This window comes from Cryptotermes secundus, unplaced genomic scaffold (assembly GCF_002891405.2).
Source record: "Cryptotermes secundus unplaced genomic scaffold, Csec_1.0 scaffold40, whole genome shotgun sequence".
Lineage (NCBI taxonomy): Eukaryota > Metazoa > Arthropoda > Insecta > Blattodea > Kalotermitidae > Cryptotermes > Cryptotermes secundus.
In genome coordinates this window covers 1,051,560-1,076,521 of record NW_019730583.1, presented here as the reverse complement: position 1 = coordinate 1,076,521, position 24,962 = coordinate 1,051,560, and the positions used below count along the sequence as shown (strand labels likewise).

Here is a 24,962-nt window from a genome sequence, read left to right as displayed (position 1 = left end):
CGTGAAATAGAACGTAAAATTGAATTTAACATATAATGTAATGAAACTGGATCATCACTAATTTTATTAGATTAAATGTCATAAGCGATTGAAACCTTATCATTAAAGAATTCTAAACGTTTCAAATGGAAGCTGAGATGATAATTTCTGACTAATGATAGTGAAACATCATATTACAATGTTCACATAATTCTCTCATTTTTGCTGGTGACCAATAAAAACTTCCTGTGTCAAGGAGTAATATTTCGCTTGGATAAAAGGAATAATACAAAGCGACATGGTCCCAGAAATATTATAGTGTGATGCAAATTTAACACTCGGATCTGTGCGTACGTCCTCCATTTTGCTGCCAGTATTATCCAGGTCACTGTAGTCATGTTAAGATGGTAATATCNTCGGTTCATTCTGATGACGAGTAACTATGATTCTGTTGTGTTTTAGTGGCCCTTGAATGCGAACACAGCTTCGCTGACGGCCATTCGGACATTCAGAGGTAACCAGCCTTTATTGTATACTTGGGTAGTACGTGGTTCTGACTTCTTCAGTAATAGACGAATGACATGTTTTGGAAGCGACTGTAACCCATTTTCAGTAAACGGTGAGAACGGAAAACTAACCTCGTTGACGTGATTTCAAGATGGATATTGGCGTGAGAAGTTGAAGGTCGATCATGTCTTCAACATTACACAAAGGCAACACAATTACTTTACACTCACAAAATATCTGAGCTTCGTCAAAATGCCTTGGTATTCATCTATGCCTCTTAAAGGGACACATTTCCAAAAAGTAACATATTCTATGTGATCTGACTGAACATCTCAGTCGATTAGGTAGCATTCCCACTTTATGTTCGGAAAATTTCAGGTTCAGAACTCGGCCGGGAAACAAGCCATTCTGCTTGAGGTATTTCGTGGTTTTCCCCAGTCCCTCCAAACAAATTCCGCGATGGTATCTCAAACTACACCTTGACTGCCTCTTTCCACACATTCTGTAATCACCGTTTAGAGAGTCTTCATAAGATTTTACTGTATATAATGTGAGGTATTGTTAGCTTCGTTAAATGAATCATAAACAAGTTAACTCCTTGTGAACAGGTTTCAAGGAATCTGAGAGCGATTAATATTATTGAATGTGCCCATTGTATTGGAAGTTGACCTTGGTGTATACAGGCACTGAATGTAATTTCATGCATCTATAGGTATTGAGAATGAAACGCAAAACATGCATGATTATACCAGGCATATAGGGAGCAAAATATTTTCACATTATCAATCACTCGCAGGGATCTACAAGATAAAACGCAATTCTTATGACTGGTGGTTTTGTAACGTATTCATCCGTAGTCCTTTTGTTCATCGTACGTTTTTTGTGTTCTATTTGTTAATATTTCAGCTAATATTTCAATAAAAATATCTAGCTGAAACGATTTTTATGGCTTTAATGTCGTTTAAAATTTCTTATGCCTTATTTAAATCATTGTCTATTCTAAAACAATTAATAAAATTTGCTTTTATGCAACTATTTATACATATCGGCACACTGCAGACGTTTATATGAATTTTTGCCGCAAGAAACTGTGACCGCCACTGGTACGTTATTTACTTATTTATTTGTTAAACGGTCGCCTCTGTGGTCTAGTAGTCAGAGTTCCTGGCTACAGATCCAGAGGTCCCAGGTTCGATTCCCGACACTACCAGATTTTCTGAGAAGTAGTGGGTCTGGAACGGGGTCCACTCAGCCTCGTGAGGATAACTGAGGGGCTTTTCCAAGGAAAAACGCGACTCAGGTCCAGCAAACTGAGATTAACGGCCGTGGGGGTCCGTTGCTCTGTCCGCGCCACATCCTCTATCCGCTAAAGTTGGCACCAGTTTCGCCAACAAGCGGCGGTCGCTTTTTCTTATTTTTCAGGAAATCATTTAATATTACATTTACGCTAAACAGACGAACATTGTAATGTTCCACATTTAGATTTGTATGTGAACAGTGTTGCCCTGAAATGCTTATGTCAGATAAAAAGCTGTCCCTGAAACAGGCCATGAAGGCCCATAGGGGTGTGAGAGGTCGAGGCTCCCACATTTTCTCTAGACAGGCGGCTCTTAGATGGCGGTAAGGTTGTCAGCCTTATGTGCCGGCCACGCTTTTATCCCCCAGGAAAGTTCCTAGAACTCCTTTCTGTTAAAAGCTGAGTCGGCCCCAGGGCCGTAGTGCGTCTGGAAGGAGTAGATCAATTGAGAAATCCAATGACCTCATCAGGATTCGAACGCGCAACCTCCCGGCTTGTAGCATAGTGCCTCAACCAACTACGCTACCGCGTGCTCCCTTATATGTCCGATAGTCTTCAGAAATATACTTTGGTTTATTTCTTGACCCCAGGATGTAGGTGTGTTTGTAGGAAAGAGGTAAAACAGTCATGCGCTTACGATAAAGTCACAGAACGTTTGTAAACATCATTCTGACGTAAATACCCAGAATTCCATGCACACATCTCAGTGAGGGAGCTTTCTCATGATATGTATAATAAAGGTGAAGAAACTACTTAGGGTTAAAGATGAGTGGGGTCGGGATTACTCCTAGTATCATACATATTTAGAATCCAATCTGCCATTACTCAGATGAAGAATTCTGAATCTAAACACAGCCAGAAATATTCTTTTTGTCCTTTGACCTTTTGTGATATATTACTGTGTTGCTGATGTGAAGCTCATACACTACCTTGAGTGCTGACGTCACAGGGATGGGAGAGAATGGGTAGAGAGATCGCGTTATTTGTAATGAAACATGCAAACACAGAGACATAAACATATGAGACGATGGGAGTAACAATCCCACCAATGGAAGCTAAGCAGTGTGCCCTTCAGTACAGTCTTGTATTCATAAGTTCAAAGACACAACACACATTCAACAGGGCATACACGTTAACAATTAGCAAGGTGATTAGAATCAGGATATACAGATGATTTCGGCGCCGCTTGCCATGCAAAGTTTAGCAGTGTGAATATATGAAACAGAAAGCGAGTATGTCACACAAAAACATGCCCTGAAGACGCTTCATTAGTCTGCTATGGCAATACATTTGAAGTAAAATTGCAACACAACAGACTGTAATAGCAGAAAATTGACATGTGTATAACTACGTCTGATACAAAACTTGCAGAAAATGTGTTACACAAGCTGCCCCCAAAGAGCGTGAGATGTTTTACAAGTACCCGCATATTTATTAACGTAATAGATATATATCAGAATGCTTTTATTCCCGTTTTAAATAGTAATTATTAGGCCTACACATACTCTTGTTGGACTGCAGATATGGCCTTCCTGTGGCAGTCAATTTGAGTCAACTGCATGGCCTCCCAATCTTAGAACGGAAGGTGTGAGATGAGGCGAACGAAAGCAAGTCATGTGGTTGATCCTCGGGGCCAGAACTTGAAAGTGTGAATCTGTGTTTGCTATTTAATATATTTGTATACTGCGTGAGGTTTGACCTTGAGGTAGGAACTTCTGTGTTTTTTGCTAGTACTTCATGCTTCTTGCATATGCCTAGAATTCATTTTAAATGTCATGAAACTAGACCATACTATGTATGCCATGAGGCTACACTTCCTTATGTATGCCATGAGGATAGACCTCCTTATGTATGCCAGGAGGACAGACCGCCTTATACATGCCGTGAGGTTGAACCTCCAGCCGGAAATTTTAGGGCTACTTCGGCCCTATATTTTCTGTTTAATATATTATGATGCTAGACCTCCGTATGTGTGTCATGAGTCTATTGGCCCTTTATATAGGTCATGAGGCTAGACTTCTTTGTGTATGTCATGAACCTAAAAATATTTTCATATGTCTTGAGTCTAAAAGAATTTATGAATGTCGCGAAACTAGACCTCATTATGTATGTCATGAGGCTGTTCCTTATGTACGCCATTATGCTAGACTTCCTTCTGTATGCCGCGATGCTAGACCTTATGTATGACATTAGGATAGACTTCCTTATATATGCCATGAGGCTAGACCTCCTTACGTGCGCCATGAGGATAGACCTCATTATATATGCCATGACGCTAGACCTCCTTATGTACGCCATGAGGCTAGACCTCCTTATGTACTCCATGAGGCTAGACCTCCTTATGTACACCATGAGCCTAGACGTCCTTATGTATGCCATGAGGCTAAACCACCTCATGTACGCCAAGAGTCTAGACTTCCTTAGACGAGTATATGCCATGAGGCTAGACCTCCTCATGCACGCCAAGAGGCTAGACTTCCTTGTATATGCCATGAGGCTAAACCTCCTTATGTAGGACATGACGCTAGACCTCCTTATGTACGCCATGAGGCTAGACCTCCTTATGTACTCCATGAGGCTAGACCTCCTTATGTACACCATGAGCCTAGACTTCCTTATGTACGCCATGAGGCTAACCACCTCATGTACGCCAAGAATCTAGACTTCCTTATACGAGTATATGCCATGAGGCTAGACCTCCTTATGCACGCCAAGAGGCTAGACTTCCTTGTATATGCCATGAGACTAAACCTCCTTATGTACGCCATGAGGCTAGACTTCCTTATACGAGTATATGCCATGAGGCTAACCTCCTTATGCACGCCAAGAGGCTAGACTTCTTTGTATATGCCATGAGGCTAAACCTCCTTATGTACGCCATGAGGCTAGACATCTTTATGACGTCATGAGGCTAGATCTCCTTATGTACGCCATGAGGCTAGACATCTTTATGTATGTCATGAGGCTAGATCTCCTTATGTACGCCAAATCTGCTGTGATTTTAGAAAATTTATGTCCGCACATTCGTCTGTGCACTCCAGATTTTTGACCAGAATAATGACCTTATTAATATTGACAATGCGCCTTCCACAAGAGAAGTGACATCTATATCTGATTGAAAACGTTCACTGCACTCGAATCGTTTGGCCCCACGCGACTATCTTGTGTTTCCTAAATTTTAAACTTGCATGCAGAGGGTCCAACTTTGAGGCACTCGAAGACATTGAGAACTGAGGCGACGAAGTGAAAGGGTTGTAGAAGAATTATTTCCAGCAATATTTCTACACACGGAAGAGATATTGGGAGGCGTATGTGAGGCCAAGAGGCGAGTACTTTTAAAGGTGGCCACACTCACTAAACTTTTATGACAATAGACCTATACTCTGTATTCTTAAGGAACTAATCCGGCTATTCAACTTTCGGACCTCGTATGCTCTCACTACTCTAAGGTCTATTCTTGAATATTTATTCAATTCATTGTGAACTGTACATGATAATAACTGAAATCTTATATTTATATCGTCAAACACACACAAAAAAATATATTAGATGGAGAATAGTGAAAACTTACAGATTTTGAGCGGCTACAGACTTCGGTATTGGTAATTGCTGAGTGAAATATGTCACCCGGTTGATGATCAAGCCCATGTTGACAAGCTTCCAGGCCGATCGCCTAGCTGGCTGGCAAATTCCACTCGTGCGGTCACTATTGACCGTACTACAAATATAAAGAGGACTTCCTGGGATGTACCTGTTGTGAGGCTAATTTCCATGGCCCGCTGTCGGTGGCCCAACACCTTGAACTGGGGTAACGACACTTCGTTCGATACGCCGACCGAGTTGGGACCCTCGTTCCACTTATAACGGATGTCTCTCATAGTATAACCAACTAGGAGAGAAACAAGGAAGGCCATGTGCAACTTACGGGTGTGAGCGAGTGACAGCCTTGTTGATGGTTGTTCTTGACGCTGCAGTTGTGTCTGCTGTTGTGCCACGCCTCCTAATAGCCAGGGTGCAATGATACACAGAAACACACGCACACAGAACACAGACTCCCCACTGCTGAGGACACAGAGAAAGTGTTTTAATGGAAACCAGGACCTCACATATATGGGCGATCTTTGGATTTCATCTAGGTTGAGTTCTGTGTTACCCTTCCACCGATAAGTTAATCTCCCAACCAGAGTAACAGAAAAGGTAATTCGCTTGTTACAGACTTTACCGCCTGGATAGAAATTTTCTTTCTGCTTTGTCCAACATTGTCATGAATAAGAACTACGAATCTTTGAGACACCTAATATCCTTGTGCAAGATAAAGGAAATTCTTCCTTTCAGCAATAACAGATAAATATTCGGAATCCAGGCTCTCCAAGATCCTTGAAAGCTCTCGGTGTGTTACCATGGATAAGTTTAGCTTCACCGACATGTAAAAGAAATACACATTACATAATAAAACAATACATTTGATCAAGTACGTAGATACTGAAATATATGCTACGTCACTGCATTTCAAACAATTACAAAATGCGTCCTTTACTCTTTGAAGAAAAATCTGAAATACATTTTAACTCATATTGTTAATCTTTAAGAACCAACTACAAATGACTTCACAGCAATGAAAATGATTCTACTGCTACTAAGGATCTGCCACTATCATTTTCAACGTTGACCACTGGACGGAGTCACTTTCAAAGTGAAGAAAGCTTATTCGCATAAACTATTAGTCATTTTGGAAAGTATTTGCATCCTCCCTTACATATTACAGCTAATTTTGAATTTTACGGTCCATCAGCGCATCTGGTGGATGCGTCATCTTCACAGCGCGAGGCATGCCTCTGGATTCCTCAGCAGTGCAGAGAGAAACAGAAATAAAAGCAACGTATATTAACGCAAAACAAGACACGCTTAACGAAATGACACCGCATGGTGAGACGATAACAATTAGTAGTAACGAAGCTAAAAGTAGTACTGATGAGTATTTATTGTTGTCTGTGAACTCTACCTGTGGACAGGTTAATTTCGGTCGCCCTCTGTCTGTGCCCGAGGACACGGAATTGAGGCAGCTGTACCTCGCTGGAGATACCTACTGACTTTTTCCCGTCGTGCCATTTGTATCGAATATCACGCATTGTGTATCCAACTGCGGGTACAGAGAAAACAAAAGAAGGGGACTATGAAAGTTTAATATAAAGGGTTCTTCACATATAAAACAATAACGAACTAATATTATAAAGGTTAACTAAAATTACTAGTGATTTTTAAAAAGTAATAATTATGTACCACAAAAATATGAGTTCAAAAGCTGATTTGCTATTTTAATTAGTTCTATATCTACAGAAAAAATAAATGCAATTAATAGTTAGAGGGTGGGATAAATTATAAAAACAATGCTAATATGGATTATTATTTCAGAAATAAAACAATTAGAAGTCTCATTGTGATAAGGATTGAAGGCCATGCTGGAACATTAGTTACAGGGACATCACACTGCCAGGGAAGAATTCATGCTCAAAGTGGATGGATACTGCAAACAACAACATTAAACATATATTTATTTGCCCACTGTTCCTATAGTCCAATTGTTCAAAGTGCAGAGGTAAAGCAGAGACTGGCGTGGAGCCTCGAAATCTGACTGCACACAAAAGCAAAAAAGCAAGAAGATGGAGTTCACATATTTATATTAGAAGAAAACTACAGAATAAAGCTCTAAGTAGGAACTTAGTCGTGTAAAATAAAAATCTGAAAGAAGAAGAAGAAGAAGAAGAACATGCAACTTTGTTTTCAAGGAAATACGCAGTGGCGCCGCTTCAAAATAGCTGAACGACCATTTGACATGAATTGGTTTTTTGGAAATGGTTTTCGAGACACCCAACCGTACTGTCACTATCTTGTTCCACTGGAGTACGTGGTGGAGTGGCGCCACTGCGGAAGGAGAAGAATTAGATGCACAATGCAGGTTTAGTACTGCCTGTTGTTGCTGAATCATCCATGGCAAGTTTCGGCTTGTTTTCCCGGATTTTCTATAGAGAAGTCATTGCTGTGCGAAGTGCGCCACAAATTTTGGTGCAGCGGTTTGGAAAAGAGTCTTTGGTTTTTGTTTTTTGTTTTTATAGAATGTATGTCTTCCTTCCCCGGGCACGACGCTCAGTGCTGTTTTTGAGAAGGAGACCGAAATTAATTCAAAATAATAAAACACATTATTGGCAGGAAAATATACAGTGTTTACAACAAGGAGATACACCTACGTTATGTACATTACAAAACTCTATAGCAAAGTACATTTAGCACAAATAACCAGTTTACATCAATATAATCAAGCTATAAATACAATTCTATTCATCATGTTTAACTATACATAACAATAATGGAAAGCATGTTAATAGTACTTTATATTTCGTAACATTTTTTAGTATAGTAATGGGCATATTATCATAATGTACAGAGATAAATATCCAGACGCATTGTGACAGGATGAAATACATGTTTCTTTTCTCTTTTTTAAAATATATATTATTTAAACTATGAACTGAACTTATTTTTTTCATTCGTTAAGTGGGAGGTGGAGTCCAACCGGGTCCACTCGGCACGGCGGCCACTGATTGGCCTATTGTAGCCTGCCCCGGGTGATTATGGTCATAGAGTATTTGGTATAATGAAGATTGGCAAGGGAAACCGAAGTACCCGGAGAAAACCCGCCCTGCGCCACTTTGTACACCACAAATCCCACTTGAACAGACCCCGGGATCGAACACGGGCCGCCGCGGTGGGAAGCCAGCGACTAACCGCTTGAGCTATGGCGCGGCCCAAGAACGGAACTTAGACCTGTGGTGTAAAACGGTCTCCGCTTTAGGTCACAATGTGTTCGGTGAAATGCTCTTGTAAGCCCAAGTGCTTCAGTGAAACGCATATGCACAAGTATTTTAACCTTAATACTTACAGCTCTCGATTTCAATGTGGCAAAGTTGTCTGTCCATGGGAAAGTACTGAAGGTTCATTGGACAAGATGCGGTAATGGTCAACCTGTAAAGCACAAGTCATCATTAAGTTATTAAAGGTAAAATTTAAAGTCCCCCTGTGCTTAATTAATGAAGTACTACGCCATGAAGACATACGGGAAAGTGGAGATATAACTTCAGTCTTCTCGACATAGGCACTAGCTGGAGGTGAGTGGTCAGATTCACGTCCCAGCCGCTTTAACCCGGGGAAAGGTCCCCCGGTACCCATTGGATATGAGGCTGGATGGACAGGTCTGGACGCTGTGAGGTGGAGAATAGTTCTTGCTCCTACCGAGAATCGAAATCCGGACGTCCAGCCGTAGCCCATCACTAATCCGACTGATATTTCCCGCCATCTCATCCTTGAATATATGCAAGGATTTGTATATTTTTTGTGTTTTTACTCTTCATTAGGCCTTTCAGCTTTCATAATAATTAGGAAAATGGAAAAAGCTCTGGAAAGAATAATTTGATGTACAGAGGCGGTGGCTGGTTTCAGTGATCTTCATGTAGTAGGATGCCAATAAGACGTGTGAGAGAAGACATAGGACTCCACATATTTTAAATCCCAACATTACATGGAAGTTCGTGGTCACCTTCACACTCCAGTGGCTTTAACCTCGTGCAGAATTGTAATTGTAATATTTGAAACATTTCTACTTAGGTGACCGCAGCAAAACACCCCCCCAAAAAAACAACGTTATATTAAAAATCACCTGATGATGGCCCATGTGAGGCCGAATTATGTCTTAAAACTAGAAAAATATATGTGAAATTAGAGACATTTAAGAAATTCTTATAATCCCTTGTAATGTATAAAATATAATTTTAGTGTCCTATTGACATTTTAATGAGTTTGACGACGTAATGTATTAAAATACATTGTTAGTGAGTAACATATTCCTGATGTTTTTTGTATTGTTGCATTATTGACGTGTACTTTAATAATAAGGATAACGCCTTAATGCAGCTTGATGCTAAAATATAAAGTTATACCAAAAGTTGTGTAGCCGATTTCTCGCAAGAAGGAAACGATGGCAATTTAAATTTCGTATTGCATGTTGCCCGTTGACTTGCATTGACCATATATAATGGCAGTGATACCCAAGAATGATATCCATATTCATGTGGCTCGGCCCGACTATGCTAAGAATGACAGTTTTCGAAATAGGGAAGTTTTATATGGATGAGGGAATCTCGATTTGTTTACTTGTGCACACGAATATGACTAGAGCAAGGGTGAGTGTTGGCGCGGTGGGAAATTGTATCTTGAACTACTAATCAAGTTAAAGGTACTGTTTGCTGAATGATGGTAATTTCATGTATTCATATTTCGTTTCCCACATTCAGCTGCCGCTAAATGCAAGTGAATAACAAATTCATTTATTTCAAAGAGTAATAAATATCCTTAATGAAATTCGAGTGATAGATTTTGTCATCCTGATAACTGATTCAATTATGGACTGTATTCTTTCACTCTATTGTAACAAGAACATCCGCAATAGATCGCAATATACTCCAGTGTTCTCTCCTCTCGGAAAAATGTGAGGGTTTGGACTCAATTCACCTGGCTCCGGGTAGGGGCAAGGTGTGAAATTTTGGGGTTCGATAAAATGAGGGCTATTTATTGACTATCTGGATGACTGTTAGCTTCCAAATATGAACTCTGTTTTATCTAGTAAGCTAAGTCAATATTTTCAAATGCCTAGATCTGAAATAAGCCCCGAAATACTCTTCCGTATAAGCATTCTTGGATCAAATTAATTTCTGAGCGCTCTTTTTTCTAAAAAATGAGCAAATTATGTCTGCCTTCAAGCTACAAGACTTCGTTTGATACTAATAAAAAATAACTGGTAAAATTATTGCTGTATATACCGTTGTCTTCGTGATTTTGAATTGTAGACTGGCCAATACTGGCTTTCGCACTCTTTGTTAAAAGCAGTTATATAATTTGTTGTCATTAGTTCGAGATCGTTGTTGTCAGTATGTTTGCTGATTTATGGTAAACATACAAACTGTCTCTAGAACTCCTGGGCGAATCTCTAATAAGTTACAGAGGTGAACTGATGTTTTATTTTTAAGTGTCCACTACAATTTGTCAGGAAAATTAGATTTTGTTTTACTCGTGTCCATCGCAAGAACTATCACACACGTAACTGAAATCGAATTGTTTTTGTTTTCGGAAGAACGACCCATCTTACGTAACAGTTGGACATGACGTAGGATATAGGTTTAGTTAAATTTTACAGTTTTCATTTAAAACATTCTTCCACATGTAAGTCGTCAATAAAATTCAAATAAAAATAATTTTTTGACCCTGTGCAATACATCAGTAGTGTGAGTAACTTAGCGACAGGAGAGTTGTGTCTGAAAGAAATGAACATCAACGTCAGTGAGGTGTGGGAAGTGAAAAACAAATTGACTTTGAAAAATAAATACTCGTACATATCCGGGATATTTCAGAATGCTGAGCTCGTTAAAAATATCTTGCCTCTTTCGACTCCTTCCTCACACTGACACCCATACATTTCATTACAGACTGATCTCTGGGGAAAACAGAAGTGGCTTAGTGGGGTATCTGATCTTCCATTGAACTGATTTGAGGTGTCTGTAATTGGTTTGTATCACCAGATATTTCCGGTGTAGCGATATTTTGAGACCAGATGCCCCATGGTGCTTTTGGGTAGAAAACCCGGTGAGCAAGTTTGATTGATTAGCTGTTTAGATTTGTATCCATTGACTTGTTTGTTTTCTGACTCACTAAAGAAATAGGTAGGTGTAACAGCAATCACATTAAGATTGTAAATGGACTTCCCTTCATTACTCAGAACAAAAAAGATTTTCATGTATTTAATTAATTAAATGTTCCTCCCGAGTTCTGTTGTCTAATTTATAGTTTCGCAAACTGTGTATACGCTGAAGAGAATCGCCAAGTTATCAAGAATAATTTAAAATATAGTTGAATTCACGCACAGTTTTGGCAAGTCTTATGGATTGCATAGCTATAGACGGAGGCACTTGCGGCGAAATTTTCATGACTGTACAGGAATTCCTTATCACTTGCTGTAGATTTAGGGATGTTGCCGTGCTATTTAGATTTCTACTGGCACCGTGATTCATGATAGGGACCTGAAGCACCGTGCAGAACTAAACTTTTCGCTGACAGACGGAGATGGGTTTGCGTAAATTGATATATTTCTTAAAAGTTCGGATTGTCAAATTTTTATGGAAGCCCAAGGGTCTAAGTCCTTTGATTTAAAAGAAAACGAGTGGAGGAGATGTAGGCCTTTTCAAGTTTTCAATTCACACATTCTCAGTGTGGGGCATGCGGTAATTTAGTTGTTTGGGGCACTATGTTATAAGCCGGAAGGTCGTGGTTTCCATTCCCAGTGAGGTCATTGGATTTTTCCATTTACCTAATCTTTCCAGCCGCGCTATGACACGGGGGTTGACTCAGCGTATAACAGAAATGAGTACCAGGAATCTTCTTACGGGTAAAGGGCGGCCGTCACGTAAGGCTGACAACCTCACCGCCATCTGTTGGCCCATATCTAGAAAAGGTGGGAGCCTCGACGTCTCACAACCCTGTGGGCCTACACGGCCTGTTACAGGCATTGCTTTACCTTCTTCTACCTTTTATGTTTTAAGTATAGTCTTTTTAACAAATGAGGAGGCCTTACACAGACTCTGCAGTGCAATCTACAGAAGTCTCTGTCTGTTCGACACGCAATACAAAACAAAGGTTTTTATAAATAAGTGAAATTGAGAAAGCTCGACACTCGATTTAATATTAAGCAAACAATTTTGATGGAGGACTGTGATGAAATTTCGTGTTTCTTTCCACTGTCAGAGGAGCGTTGATCAATGAAATATGAAAGTTGTGGCCGGGCATTTTGTTTCAAGCGCCAGAGAGCAGTATAGTAAAATAATCAATGGTTTTCTTCCTGTTTACTGTTGCTGAGAATGTTTTTAATATGAACCTCACATATTTAAAAATACGAATGGTTTAAACTGCGTGAAGTGGCAAGTTGACCACAGTTTTAATTATTTTTGCTTGGTATGCACCCTTCCCTGAACTGTAATTAAAATGGCATTAGCTAGGCGAGCAGTGCTGAAGTCTTGTTATGAAGCTGACTTGTTCAAAACCATGTCCTTCCCTCCTGTCTCTCCACTGTCCTATCGATGTCATTGCGAGAAGCACTCAGCTTACAAACTACCCTCTCTCCCCTTATCACATTTCCACCAACAGTCTTGTCATGTTCTTGGTATTAAGTTTAATCTGAGGCGCCATTTTCAATTTATACGAATTTTCTTTCATGAACTTCGCATAAAAACCTTAGATTGCTGACAATAGTTAAATCTGATTTATCTGTTTAAATTCTTGACAGGACAATTAAGTCAAGTACATGTAAATACAGGATACTGCGTATTTAAATTAAAACATTTAGATCGAAATACAGTTTTTTTTAATGCTAGTGGGGTGGGACTAAATCCCTTGTACTTCGGCCACTTCTGGGCTATTGTACCAGCCGAAGATGATAGGTGAGGGTGATTGTGGAGCAATTGATGGAATGAAGATTGGCAGGGGAAACCGAAGTACTCGGAGAAAACCTGCCCCAGCGAATAAGATGAAATGTCACGGTTCTGAACACAAAATATTAGACGTCGGATAAAAATTATATCATTAGCAGCAACACGTGTGTTTCAGGCAATGAACTTGAAATGGTCGTATTCGTCGAAGAAGCGTAATCTCTGATTATTTTTGCAGAACAGCGCGACACTGGCGCACTCTGGAAGAATAAGAACTAATTTTCATTTCTTGCATCCTGTTGTGTTACAATATGCAACTTCTTTATTAACCGTCACAACACAACAAATATCAAGACCAGTGCCTAGCTACTGCTCTGCTACATGTTTCGGCTATCAATAGCCATCATCAGGCAAATACACGGTTAACATATATACATCACTGAACTGCAGTACTATTAAAATTTGATACAATAATATTAATCACATAAATTAATGAATTAGTAAATTAATCAATTACTTAATTGTCCGTACTGTAGGGAATGTAAACAACGTTGATTACATTCCCTACAGTTTGGACAATACGTTGTAAGATGAGGCACTGACTAAACGACTAAACAATTAACATTAATTTGCTACATCTACATCACGAGCCTCCTACACGATCTTGTATACAAATGAAATAATATAGAAACTTCCAATTTGTTCATGGGAACTCAACGAAATTACAAAACCAACGACTGAGTCGATGATATAAAACATCAATTTAAAATTTTATTCTTGTTTTATACTGTAACTTCTGTTTCATCTAATCTGATTTGTTGTATTTTTACGTCAAGTGTTTTATATGATTAATACTCGTAGTATTGTATCCAATTTTAATAGTACGGCAGTTCAGTGGTGTATATATGTTAACCGTGTATTTGCCTGATGATGGCTATTGATAGCCGAAACTAGGCACTGATCTTGATATTTGTTGTGTTGTGACGGTTAATAAAGAAGTTGAATAAGAATTACCGTATTTACGCATGTATAGGCCGCGTGCGTGTATAGGCCGCAGCACAATTTTCAGACAGAAATTATAGAAAAAATAATTTTCTTGGAATATTATTTCAGGAGTATTACACCCTGTATTACTAACTATGAATATAATTTTTTTTAAATGAAGTGTGATTTCGAATATTTCGAATATAAGCCGCACCCCAGTTTTCCTCTTGAATTTTTGGCAAAAAATGTGCGGCCTATACATGCGTAAATACGGCAATCTCCATTATCTACTCTAAGTGTTACCATGTTACAAAATATCGTTCATTTCATGATTGAATAATTAATATTAAATCAAATATTGGTTCACTTCGTGTGCCACCCTGTATCTAGATTAGCAGAATCCAGGATATACGAAAATTTAAGTTTGTTAAAAAAAAACATTAATGAGAAAAATTGAAATTCTTCCGTCTGTAATCAAGCGTTGCAAAATCCATTTAAAATAACACGCCTACATATGTATTGCCATATGTCATTAACCTATGTGACATTACGCACAGCTTAAAACGCTTATAGGATTCTGTTGTTCAGACCAATCCTCGAATGTGACGGAGCTCCCAACAACAGATGCAAGCTTCATTTTGGACTCCACAGAAGTGCTGTACATAACCGTAAGGCACTGGAAAACTAAGACTCGATGTATCTAGTAATATAATAAATTTGATTGAAAAAATACAGCTTACAGTCCTGCAGAACTCCGAGTGGAATGCGCAGAATCCGTGCAAACAAATCGAGAACTTCTAGCGACGAATTAATAGCAGTGACAATTCTACTTGGGAAATGAGACAATATCAAAATAGATCATAAAGAAAAGAAGCATGATAATATGGACTGCATTCTCCTTCACAGAATTTGATTTTGGATTTTTTCCATTGCCCAGTAATCTAAGAAATAGAAAACACGACGCTCCGGAAACATCTAACTTCCGAAACGTCGTGTTTTCTGTTTTCTAGAATACTGGATGATGGGAAAAGTCTAAGAACTCAGTAATTCTGTGTTTTACACCATCATCAGGGCCTTTTATAATATACTTGTACTCTTCTGGCTGAGGACAGGTTAAAGTGGCGTACTGCTGTGAACGCGGCTCCGTGTAAGATGGGGAATTTCGTGATCTCATCTTCGTAAGAAGGGCTGTGGTCCATGAACTTGCGTAGTGTTAAACACACGCAAGTACGGATCTGATGCTACATTCAGCCTCCCTTTTCATTACTAAATAAGAATTAGATGCTGAAGTATAGGAACTACGCGAATTTAAGAATTATGAAAAATTAAAAATTTTCAAATAGTTACTTTATACATTTGTACATTATGTTGCTGTCTGATCACAACAGCATTCCCTCTCCCCTCCCTTTCCGAAGTAGCCATGCTGTCGCCATGCAGTGTGTACAATATGACCAAATACTCTTTTATCAGATATGTAAAGAATTACTTTCAGTTTCTCGGACCTCGTCAATTATTTGCTTTCGTCTTTTTTAAATAATATATTGAGAAACTGGTTTTGTTTCCATTTTTTGAGGCAAGGCAGGGCCTAAATCAAAGGATCCGTTCGAAAGACTTCGTCTCATTCAATTACCTCCCATGTCTGAAGGCAGAAACTTGATCAGTTACTGAAATGTTGCGTTTTCAGAGAAACAAAAGACTACGTATAAGGTCCAAGAAATTAAAACTAATAATCGGTAACAATTATTGTGATCACCTTCGTCAGAAATGTTCAAAAATAAATGCGTATGAGTTGTGTAAATAATGTATGGATTATTTTCAGAATAATTCTTGTAATAGTTCATTTGGAAAAATGGGTAACAAGAAAAAAGTTACGCATGCTTCTTCATAAGCTACAAAGTTCTAAGTTACTAGCCGGAGAAGAGCTTTCCGTTATGTAGCCAATCTCTTCTTCCTTGCACTTGAATCCAGGAAACAGAGTGGGGGAGAGGACTGAGTTAGTAGCTGACCCAGGTCGATAGTAGCTCTTTTGTAGCATGAAACTTAGCATGGTGTGTGTGTGTTTTCCTTCAGCGTCTGTTTTAGGATTCTCGTTATGTTCAAGGACGGAGCAGGGGCTTTGGCACAGGTCTACAGAGGCAGCAACTGTTACGGCCATCTTGAATTCACAATCAGTATTCTGCTGTGAAGAAAACGAGAAGGTAAGTACATCTGGCTGAGGACGAAGATAGGCCAAGTTATGTAATTTAAAACTTTTGAAGATAATGAAACTTCGCTAAGGTGACATCAACCTTAAATACATGTAGACTTTTCCCATGATGACAATCATGCACATTGTTGAACTGGTTAATGAAGAACCCGCTTGTGAGATTGAAACTATATGCATATACTATTTATACAGAGGCAGATCACAGTGGCCGAGCGGTCTAAGGCATAAAATGTCTTTTCCCGCTCAAACACGGGGATTATGGCTTCGAATTCCACTCAAAGAATGGAAGTTTGTTGCGTTTATTCTATGTTTGTGTTGTCCTGTGTAGGTAGAGGCCTAGAGACGGGCTGATTCCCCCACCAAGGAATTCTGCCGACTGTCTCAAGATTAAGAACGTGAACCGAAACGAAGCGCTTTACGGACACCCTATACTCTAAGTGGGAGCAACAAGAACAAAAATAGATTTATACACAGGCATTTATGAACCACGAATAAGGCCAAGTCACAATTAAGAAGCTCAATTCAGCAAGTGGTTTAAATGGGGCTTGTTTACAAACGCCGGTTTCGTAACTGGGATCTAAAGGCAGACGTAGAAAGGCAAACGGAAATTGATATGAATTCAGAATGCACAGCGAATGAACGTATAGGGCTTTAGTTCCAATTCTGAACGAAACTGAATCCTTGATACAAACACTGGATCGTATTCTGGTTGTTTGTTCTGACTTCTTTGGCAAAAAAGAAATTTACTTCAATCACGGCAATCAATTATATATGCTTATTCACGCGACGTTTTGGTTTACAGTATTTGTACTCTTCACCAGTATATATCTGTAATTTCTTTATGAAATTAATATATATTTTTATCTCGTATTTCGATATATTTCTAGCTAAGTTTCCCTGACAAACTCGAATTTCCTAACATGTTCCGTTGTATTGAGTTAGATTAGTTCAATTTAATCTACGTTATATGTTTCAGTCAAGAAAGCATAAATACAACACGAAATTTGTGAGGACTTCGGCAGTTCCTGGCTTTATGAGGATGCAAGCTGAAGTGCGAGTATGACGTCACCGTAGTGGAAAAATATTCTTCAACCTACGATATAAGATATGTTGTCAACAAAACGCTGCGGTGTTTGTTTCCAGTAACTTCCAATGAAACACGCTAAAATTAATATAACATACGTTTACGACATTGTGAGTGGAAAAAGTAGACGCTACTAAACAAACATTTTTAAAATTAAAGAAGACCCTTCCCGTATAGTACCTGACTTTGTTAAAAGTGAAGAACTCCTTTTGCTGAGGTCAGCATGTCACATATTATTAGTGCCTATATAGATGGGCAGAATTCCTTTTAAATTCAAAATGCCAGATTTTCACTAGAAACTGTCGGATAATTCCAGATTTGGTTAAAATTTGACATCATACAATTTAAGTTTACATGAAGACATGAGAAATTCTGCGCTCAACTCGCGCCGACTTGTCTGAATATTTATGGAAGTGATGATGTTTAAAAAATGGTCGTAGCGATAACTGGAACAAATAAGCCTACCTATTGCCAGGACAAATTCTCCTCAAGCCTTACGGATTTAAAATTACTTAAAACAAGCGAGCCGTGCCATAGCTCAGGCGGTTAGTTGCCGGCTTCCCACCGCGACGGCCCGAGTTCCAGGCCGGGGTCAGATCATGTGAGATTTGTGGTGGACAAAGTGGCACTGGGGCAGGCTTTCTCGGTGTACTTCGGTTTCCCCTGCCAATTCACATTCCACCGACTGCTCTACACTCATCTGCCGTCCGGAGCTGGTACAATGGGCCAAACAGTGACCGCAGTACCAAGTGGACTTAACCTCATCTCATGTGCAAAAATAGTAATTACTTAAAGAGGCTATCGCTGTTGGCGTGTCACCTCATATTGCGAGAACCATCCCTCAGTTTTATGCATTTTCAAGTATATTTAAACTTCTTGCACTGATTTGTCGACGATCACGTCTTTGTATCTCTGTCTGTCTGTCTGTCTGTCTGTGACGTAATAGTATCCCTGAAGTGTTGGGCAGATCTTTTGAAAATTCAAATTAGGGAACTTGTCTAAAAGTCCAGAATTTTCTATTTCATACAACATTAACCATTAATGTAGCAGATTTTACTAGATACATAAACGGATTTTTTAATGTATATCATAAAAAATATTCAAATTTTATAACCAGGCCGAAAGTAAGCTTATTAAACCACAAGGAGCGCCGTTTGGGGATGGAGTAGAATTACACCGTTTCTCACCCCAGTCCTGGAAAATGCAAATGAGCGTCCCTTGGCCGAGTAATTTTGAAATATACTATATTATTAGTAAAGTACGTATTATTTTTATGGATTTGTACGGACTGATTTTGAGCTCATATATATATCTGGAGGCATTACACCTATAATTGAATTTCAGCAATTCTTAGATGTAACTTTATTCAATTTTTAATGGCACGCTCTGCCGATATCCTCTTCAATTTTGTAAGATAAAACGAAAGGACTCTCAATAAACTCATTCTTGTGAAAAGAAGAGTTTTGATGAATTTCACAGAGAAAGGATTTGTTATTAAAACTGTCAGCCTTTACAGTTACTGATTTTTTATTGTATTTTATATATCAGGGTTTATTACATTTTATTTCTTATTTTTGAAGCTTTAAACTTAAATATCATTTCTTGTTTAATTACAGTACGGATAAGAATCTTCTTACTTTCAAGCATGCCTGATATTTTGTCTAAGCCCAACACTATGGCGGCCTAAGGGGGAATGGAGCGACATCTGACGTAGTGTAACGTGGTACAATTTCCACACTCAAATTCGATTAAAATGAAGGAGGAGCTGAAAATCATTATTAGACCTATTTTCTGAACGTGAGAATCATCCGCGATACTTCAGTTTGCAGCAACGTTACAGTTTACTCTTCATAAGCTGTCATTTGTTCTGTAGTGAATGTGCTTCTAGTCACTGTACATTCTTACAGCAGACTGCAAAGTTTTGTGAGATATGAGGCAATGTCATGAGCTGGTAGAACTTAGGCTGTGAATTGCAGCGTCCTAATGGAGATGCACGTGATCAGTGGCATCGTGTAACACGTACAGGCGGATCATGGCGCGCTTTCATAGATATTTTTTAAAATTAAACTTTAAAAAATGCTACATGTGGAATAACAAATTAAAGAATTCGGGAAATTTCGATCAGAATTACAATTCCGATAATAAACTTTAGACTTCATTAATTTCATCACACTTGCATGACCAACTCTGTAGAGGTAGGATTTGAGGTTTTCACAGAGGTGGGTATGAAGTGTTCTATCTTCTGGGATATAACGCCGTTTAGTCCGTTGAAAGAAAACAGACGTTTTGGCGGAATATATCGCCTTCACATTAATATTTTTCTGGGCTAATTTACACTGAAGATGAAGGCGATATGCTACTCCGAAACGTAGGTCGACATTCGACAGACTACAGGGCGTTATATCCCAAAAATTAGTATTCTTCAAGTCCGTATATATATTTAAGAACAGTTCATCATCATCATCTACATCGGTCCGTGTCTTCGCTGAATTTATTTTTACGAAACGCTGTAAATATTATAAAATAATATTACCTTACTATTTCAAATGATTACATTGATTTTTATTTTCGAAGCTCTCTGAATATTAAATGACCATATTAAACGTTCTGAATTCTTTAAGTCATTAAGTATGCTTTCGAGTTCGTTTCCGAATTAACGTGTGTCAGGTGCCGGGAGTGGACCACCTCTGTGGTCTAGTGGTCAGCGTTCCTGGCTACAGATCCAGAGGTTCGTGTTTGATTCCCGGCGCTACCAGATTTTTTTTTTTCGGAGAAGTAGTGGGTCTGGAACGGGTCCACTCAGCCTCGTGATGACAATTGAGGAGCTATTTGAAGGAAATAGCGGCTCCAGTCTAGAAAACCGAAATTAACGGCTGTGGGGATTCGTTGTGCTGACCACGCGACACCCTTTATCCGCAAAAGTTGGCATTAACTTCACCGACAAGCGGCGGTCGCTCGGTCGGTATAGTTCGCTTGCGGACTAAAATCACGGAGGTTTTTTACTTAGGTGTCGGAAGGGTGTAATATTAGTGAAACGGAAAGTAAATGGAAAATGAGTCTATGGAGGAGTTAGAAATACAGTAATGGACGATCACAATTCATTGGAATTAAGTCGCAATTACTTTGTATACTATCGGGAAATAAAGTAAGAGGTACTAAGCTCGTTTCTGCTGGATTTTGAATGCATCCAGACTTTTGCACAGAAACGTAGGATGAAAGGAAATAAGTTATGAAATGTACTTTAAGCTCAGAAATTCTGGTGAATTTGCATCTTGGTTACCGGCAGATAAAGGGGAACCCGAACTTCTGCACATCCCGGGATTTTTGGAAAAGAATCACAGTTGAAGAAAATAATGAAATGTACTAGATATTAATGATAAAATATCAAAGTATTATAAATATTCCTCTAAAATAATACTCTGGTAAAAGTAGCCTTAAATGACTTAGATGTAAGGTATTACGCAAATGGTCTTGCTCTCTACTTGAAAACTGGGTTCTCGCCTGGGAAGCTGACTGCCACCCTCTGAAAGGGACTGGAAATGCACATGAATCGAGTCCATGTTTTGGCCTGAGAAGGTCTGACGACTTCGTACAAAGATATCCAACATAAAACTTCAAAGTTCCTGGAGTCGCTAGGTGACACAGAACAAAATTATTTTGTTTAATTATTTCTAAAATCGTAAGACTCTTGGGGAAAACCAGGAAGCACAAAATATGCGTTTCACTTTTCTCTATAGTCTTTGCTGGAAACAGTTTTTGCTCCCATAATTATGTATCGATTTAAGTGCGAGTTGCTTTTGAGATCTCCGCATAATCAAGTGTTTTTATTCAAGTACATTATTATTATTATTATTATTATTATTATTATTATTATCATCATCATCATCATCATCATCATCATCATCATCATCATCATTATTTAACTTTAACTGAATTTGGAATGTGGCAACAGATTTTAATTCTTTCGAGAAACAGCCTTTATATGTGATAAAACTTTTTATTTAAGTCGTATAACTTATTTCCTACACATAACGCTTTTCTTGAATTTTTATTTTTACTTCAACTTTTATTCTATAGACTCACTGTATAATACTTCTTACTTTATATTTAAATGTTTTAAAAAATAAATGGTTCTATAGCCTGAGGAAGAAAACAATACAAAGTGAGTCGATTTTACCGTATGAATCTGTTATAGTTAAGGCACCCTATGGAGATGAGGCTCCGGCCGCTTTCACTCCCATATTGAGTATCCTTTATACCTACAGAGCAGAAGAATTTTTGGAACCCGGTTTCTACCTAGTCACAGTGTTGGAAAGAAGAAATCCTGCCCTTTCTTCCAGTCTATAATCAGTTACATTGCCTGTTCTACTAACATAAACGTTTAGTTGTCGCAATAGAATAAACACATACTTGTGGTTGTGCTAGTAGGAAATGTACGTAATCAGTTTTCAATATGTAGAACAACGTGCAGCCCAAGACAAATTCACTGTAATCCATAATCGCTTATATTTGTGAATCTCATTGTGCATTTTAATCATACCACTGGAATTAATTGCGATATAATGACATTCCTCTTCAGTCTTGACATATGTAACTTACATGCTTGTGGTTCGACTCCAGGCTGTGGACAATGAAGGAGAGGCCTTTAACGCAATTCTGTAGTTTACAGCGCTCCAAGAGTTGCAGGGTTAAGAATGAAGAAGGAAACTCGAAACTTTATCTGCCACCGTCATTCCTTCTCCAATTTGCAGAAGTTCTTGGCAATACAATTACAAAGTAGCTAATAAATCGCCTGTTAACTCACTACGGAGAATTCCTCAATAGAATTAAGCAAGACTGTACGCAGTGTTTCGGACTCCTTTCCCCATTTTACTACCGGAAATGCGGCGCAGCTAACACAAGAGTCTGCCACTTTTGTGTGTCCAAGTTTGTGCCCTAATACAAATATAATTAAGATATTTGTAGTATTTTCAAATAATTCACCATTGAAAATTTTACAAGTATGCCACACTGCGTGTGAGAAATATATATAAATTATGCCTTATTTAAGTTCAGTATGCTGTGATGCGTTACGTATAGCAAGTAGATTCTAAAGTGATCTGATAATAGTGTAGAACACTTAGAATTACTAGGGGTTTGCACTTTGTCTATCGTTCATTATTCTAGAACACAACGTTTACGAAACTGGATCTGTTGCCGTTCTCAGCCACTGCCCAGTGATTAAGCTCAGCTGAGGACGGAAATATATCCAGTTTCCGAAACGTTGTTTTTTCTAGTGTTCTTTAGAATGCCGTATGAAGGACAAAGTCCAAACATCCAGTAATTCAGAAATTTATATACAGCCTTTAATATGGCAAGAACCATTCTGTTGCTAAACGTCGAACGTTTCGGTCAGGAGGGTAGCACTCCTGCTTTGTTTGTGAGTTCATGGGTTCAAATCTCGGTTCGGAATTTGGCTATTCCGACCGAGGTTTCTGATGATTTTACGCAGTCTTGCCAGGTGAATGTCCAAATGGTACAGGAACTGTGCCAAAATCGCTTTCTCTGCGCTCCTTTCAATTCGTTATTCGTTAGTCATTCCGTCCTTTTGGATCATGTATAATCTAACTAACTAACTAACTAACTAACTTTCTGGAGCTGAGTCCTTCTTGAGAAACCACAAGTCACTCAACTACCCAAGAATCTCCCCACATTTTATGGAACTCGAATGTTTAGTACTGTTTTCACAAAAGCCCTCCACACGTTCTTATTCTGAGTCACATCAATCCAGTCTATACCAACCCATTTTATTTCGCTAAGATCCATCTTAATACTATGATCCCACCTACATCTAGGTATTTCTAGTAGTTTCTTTCCGTCTGAAATCCTCGTCAAAACATATGTGCATTCATCTTCTCCACCATGCCTGCTACATGCTCTGTCTAAGCTGTATAATACATGATATTGAAAGCTCAGTTTAAATAAACCAAGAAGAAATAAATAGTACAACAAATACGTCTCACTTATTGTTGTTTCTTTCAATCGAAGTAAACACGCAGATTTAGTAAATTAATGGGCCAACGCTTCACGTTCGCTCTGATCTGAAGGGAAGGTACCAAAACTTGATTCGAAATTCTTGAATGCTTTGTAATATATTCCTGAAACTTGTAAGCCCATTATAATATAAAATTCAAAAGGGAAAAATAAGCGCATTTAAATATTGTTTCGAGTAGTTACTTCTCTCTGTCTGGTGACAGGGTCTCACTGATTTTGGTAAAGCAATCCATTTGTTTCTCTTCCCTCCCCATATATTTTTTATTTATTTCTGAGAACACATTTATTCTTATACTATATTTGACTTTATCATGAAATGTCAAGTTAATGGCACAAAATTAATATAATAAATACAATATAACAACAAAAAAATTATTAAAATATATTAATTAAATATATTTCTTAAATAATCCGGATTATATTTATGTATATCAATCATGCTTTAGCGACGGGTATAACGTGGTTAATTAGAGAATTAATATAGCTATACCTCCGATTCTCTAGATGTCATATAAATATAAACTGGTAAACAGTTTACCGTATAAGGCAATATACATTTCCTGTGATAATTATTCTCCGCAGTGAAGACTCCGAATGTGAAGCTACGAGGACCTTTTAGGATTTCTACGTTTAGTTAACTGTTACATCTTTCACTTATTTAATTGGCTGTTAATATATTCCCTTATAATAAGCAACTGTTTCTACAGAGAACACCTGTAGTCTCACAAGTTAATCAGTTCTGATCGAGTTAGTCTCTGTGATGGCATAAGATTACTCATGACACTCACTTTCCTCCCGTCGCAATATGCTATACACATACCTGCCGACATGATAATTTATTTATACCTTGTGCTACCAAGAGCAAGTACTTGAGGGAATAGAGACTGAGTTAATTTTGTATACAATCTGATAATCTGTAAAGTGCAGAAGTTAAATTCCCTGGTTGCCTATATCTGAAAGTCTACTTCCTGTGGCATGAACTTTCCGACAGAACTTGAGACAACGTACTCATATGAGCACTACTTTGTGTTCAGGGCTATTGGGCTGAAACTACAACCCTTTACTGAGATTTCTTGTCTATTAAGAAGAATTTATGATTAGTAGCTAAGAAGCGGCAGTTTCTTTCTATATATTTCTCACGTGATAATTAGTAATTCTCTGCTAATAATCTATCTCGCCGAAGCATAATAATTCCAGCGTACATAGTCACTCATCTCTTAAAGAAATTCCATGCTTCTTACGGAACCTGAAGTTAACACGAGCCAGCTGCTAGACCCTCTTCTGCACCAGATGAATTCATTCCTTCACATTCATATTTAAGAGCAATTTTATATTATTCTCCAGCAT

The 24,962-nt window shown here is 38.5% G+C and overlaps 1 protein-coding gene and 1 long non-coding RNA gene across 14 annotated transcripts in view; one reads left to right on the top strand and one right to left on the bottom strand.

Annotated features, from left to right (window-relative positions):
- The window catches only part of LOC111866341 (gamma-aminobutyric acid receptor subunit beta), a 157,496-nt gene that overhangs the window by 25,246 nt on the left and 107,288 nt on the right, over window positions 1-24,962 (bottom strand). For 8 of the 13 annotated variants that reach the window (XM_023855191.2, XM_023855196.2, XM_023855201.2 and 5 more), the window contains 2 exons: window positions 8,721-8,803; window positions 5,535-5,672 (listed from right to left, as the gene is read on the bottom strand). In XM_023855191.2, the coding sequence (XP_023710959.1) occupies window positions 5,535-5,672; window positions 8,721-8,803 (221 nt within the window). Of the gene's footprint in view, window positions 1-5,534; window positions 5,673-6,785; window positions 6,924-8,720; window positions 8,804-24,962 lie in introns of all 13 variants that reach the window. The other 5 variants (XM_023855193.2, XM_023855192.2, XM_023855197.2 and 2 more) reach the window with 1 other exon arrangement.
- LOC111866343 lies at window positions 16,309-17,756 on the top strand. Its single transcript, XR_004513196.1, has 2 exons — window positions 16,309-16,490; window positions 17,475-17,756. It is a non-coding gene; the product is annotated as an uncharacterized LOC111866343 (long non-coding RNA).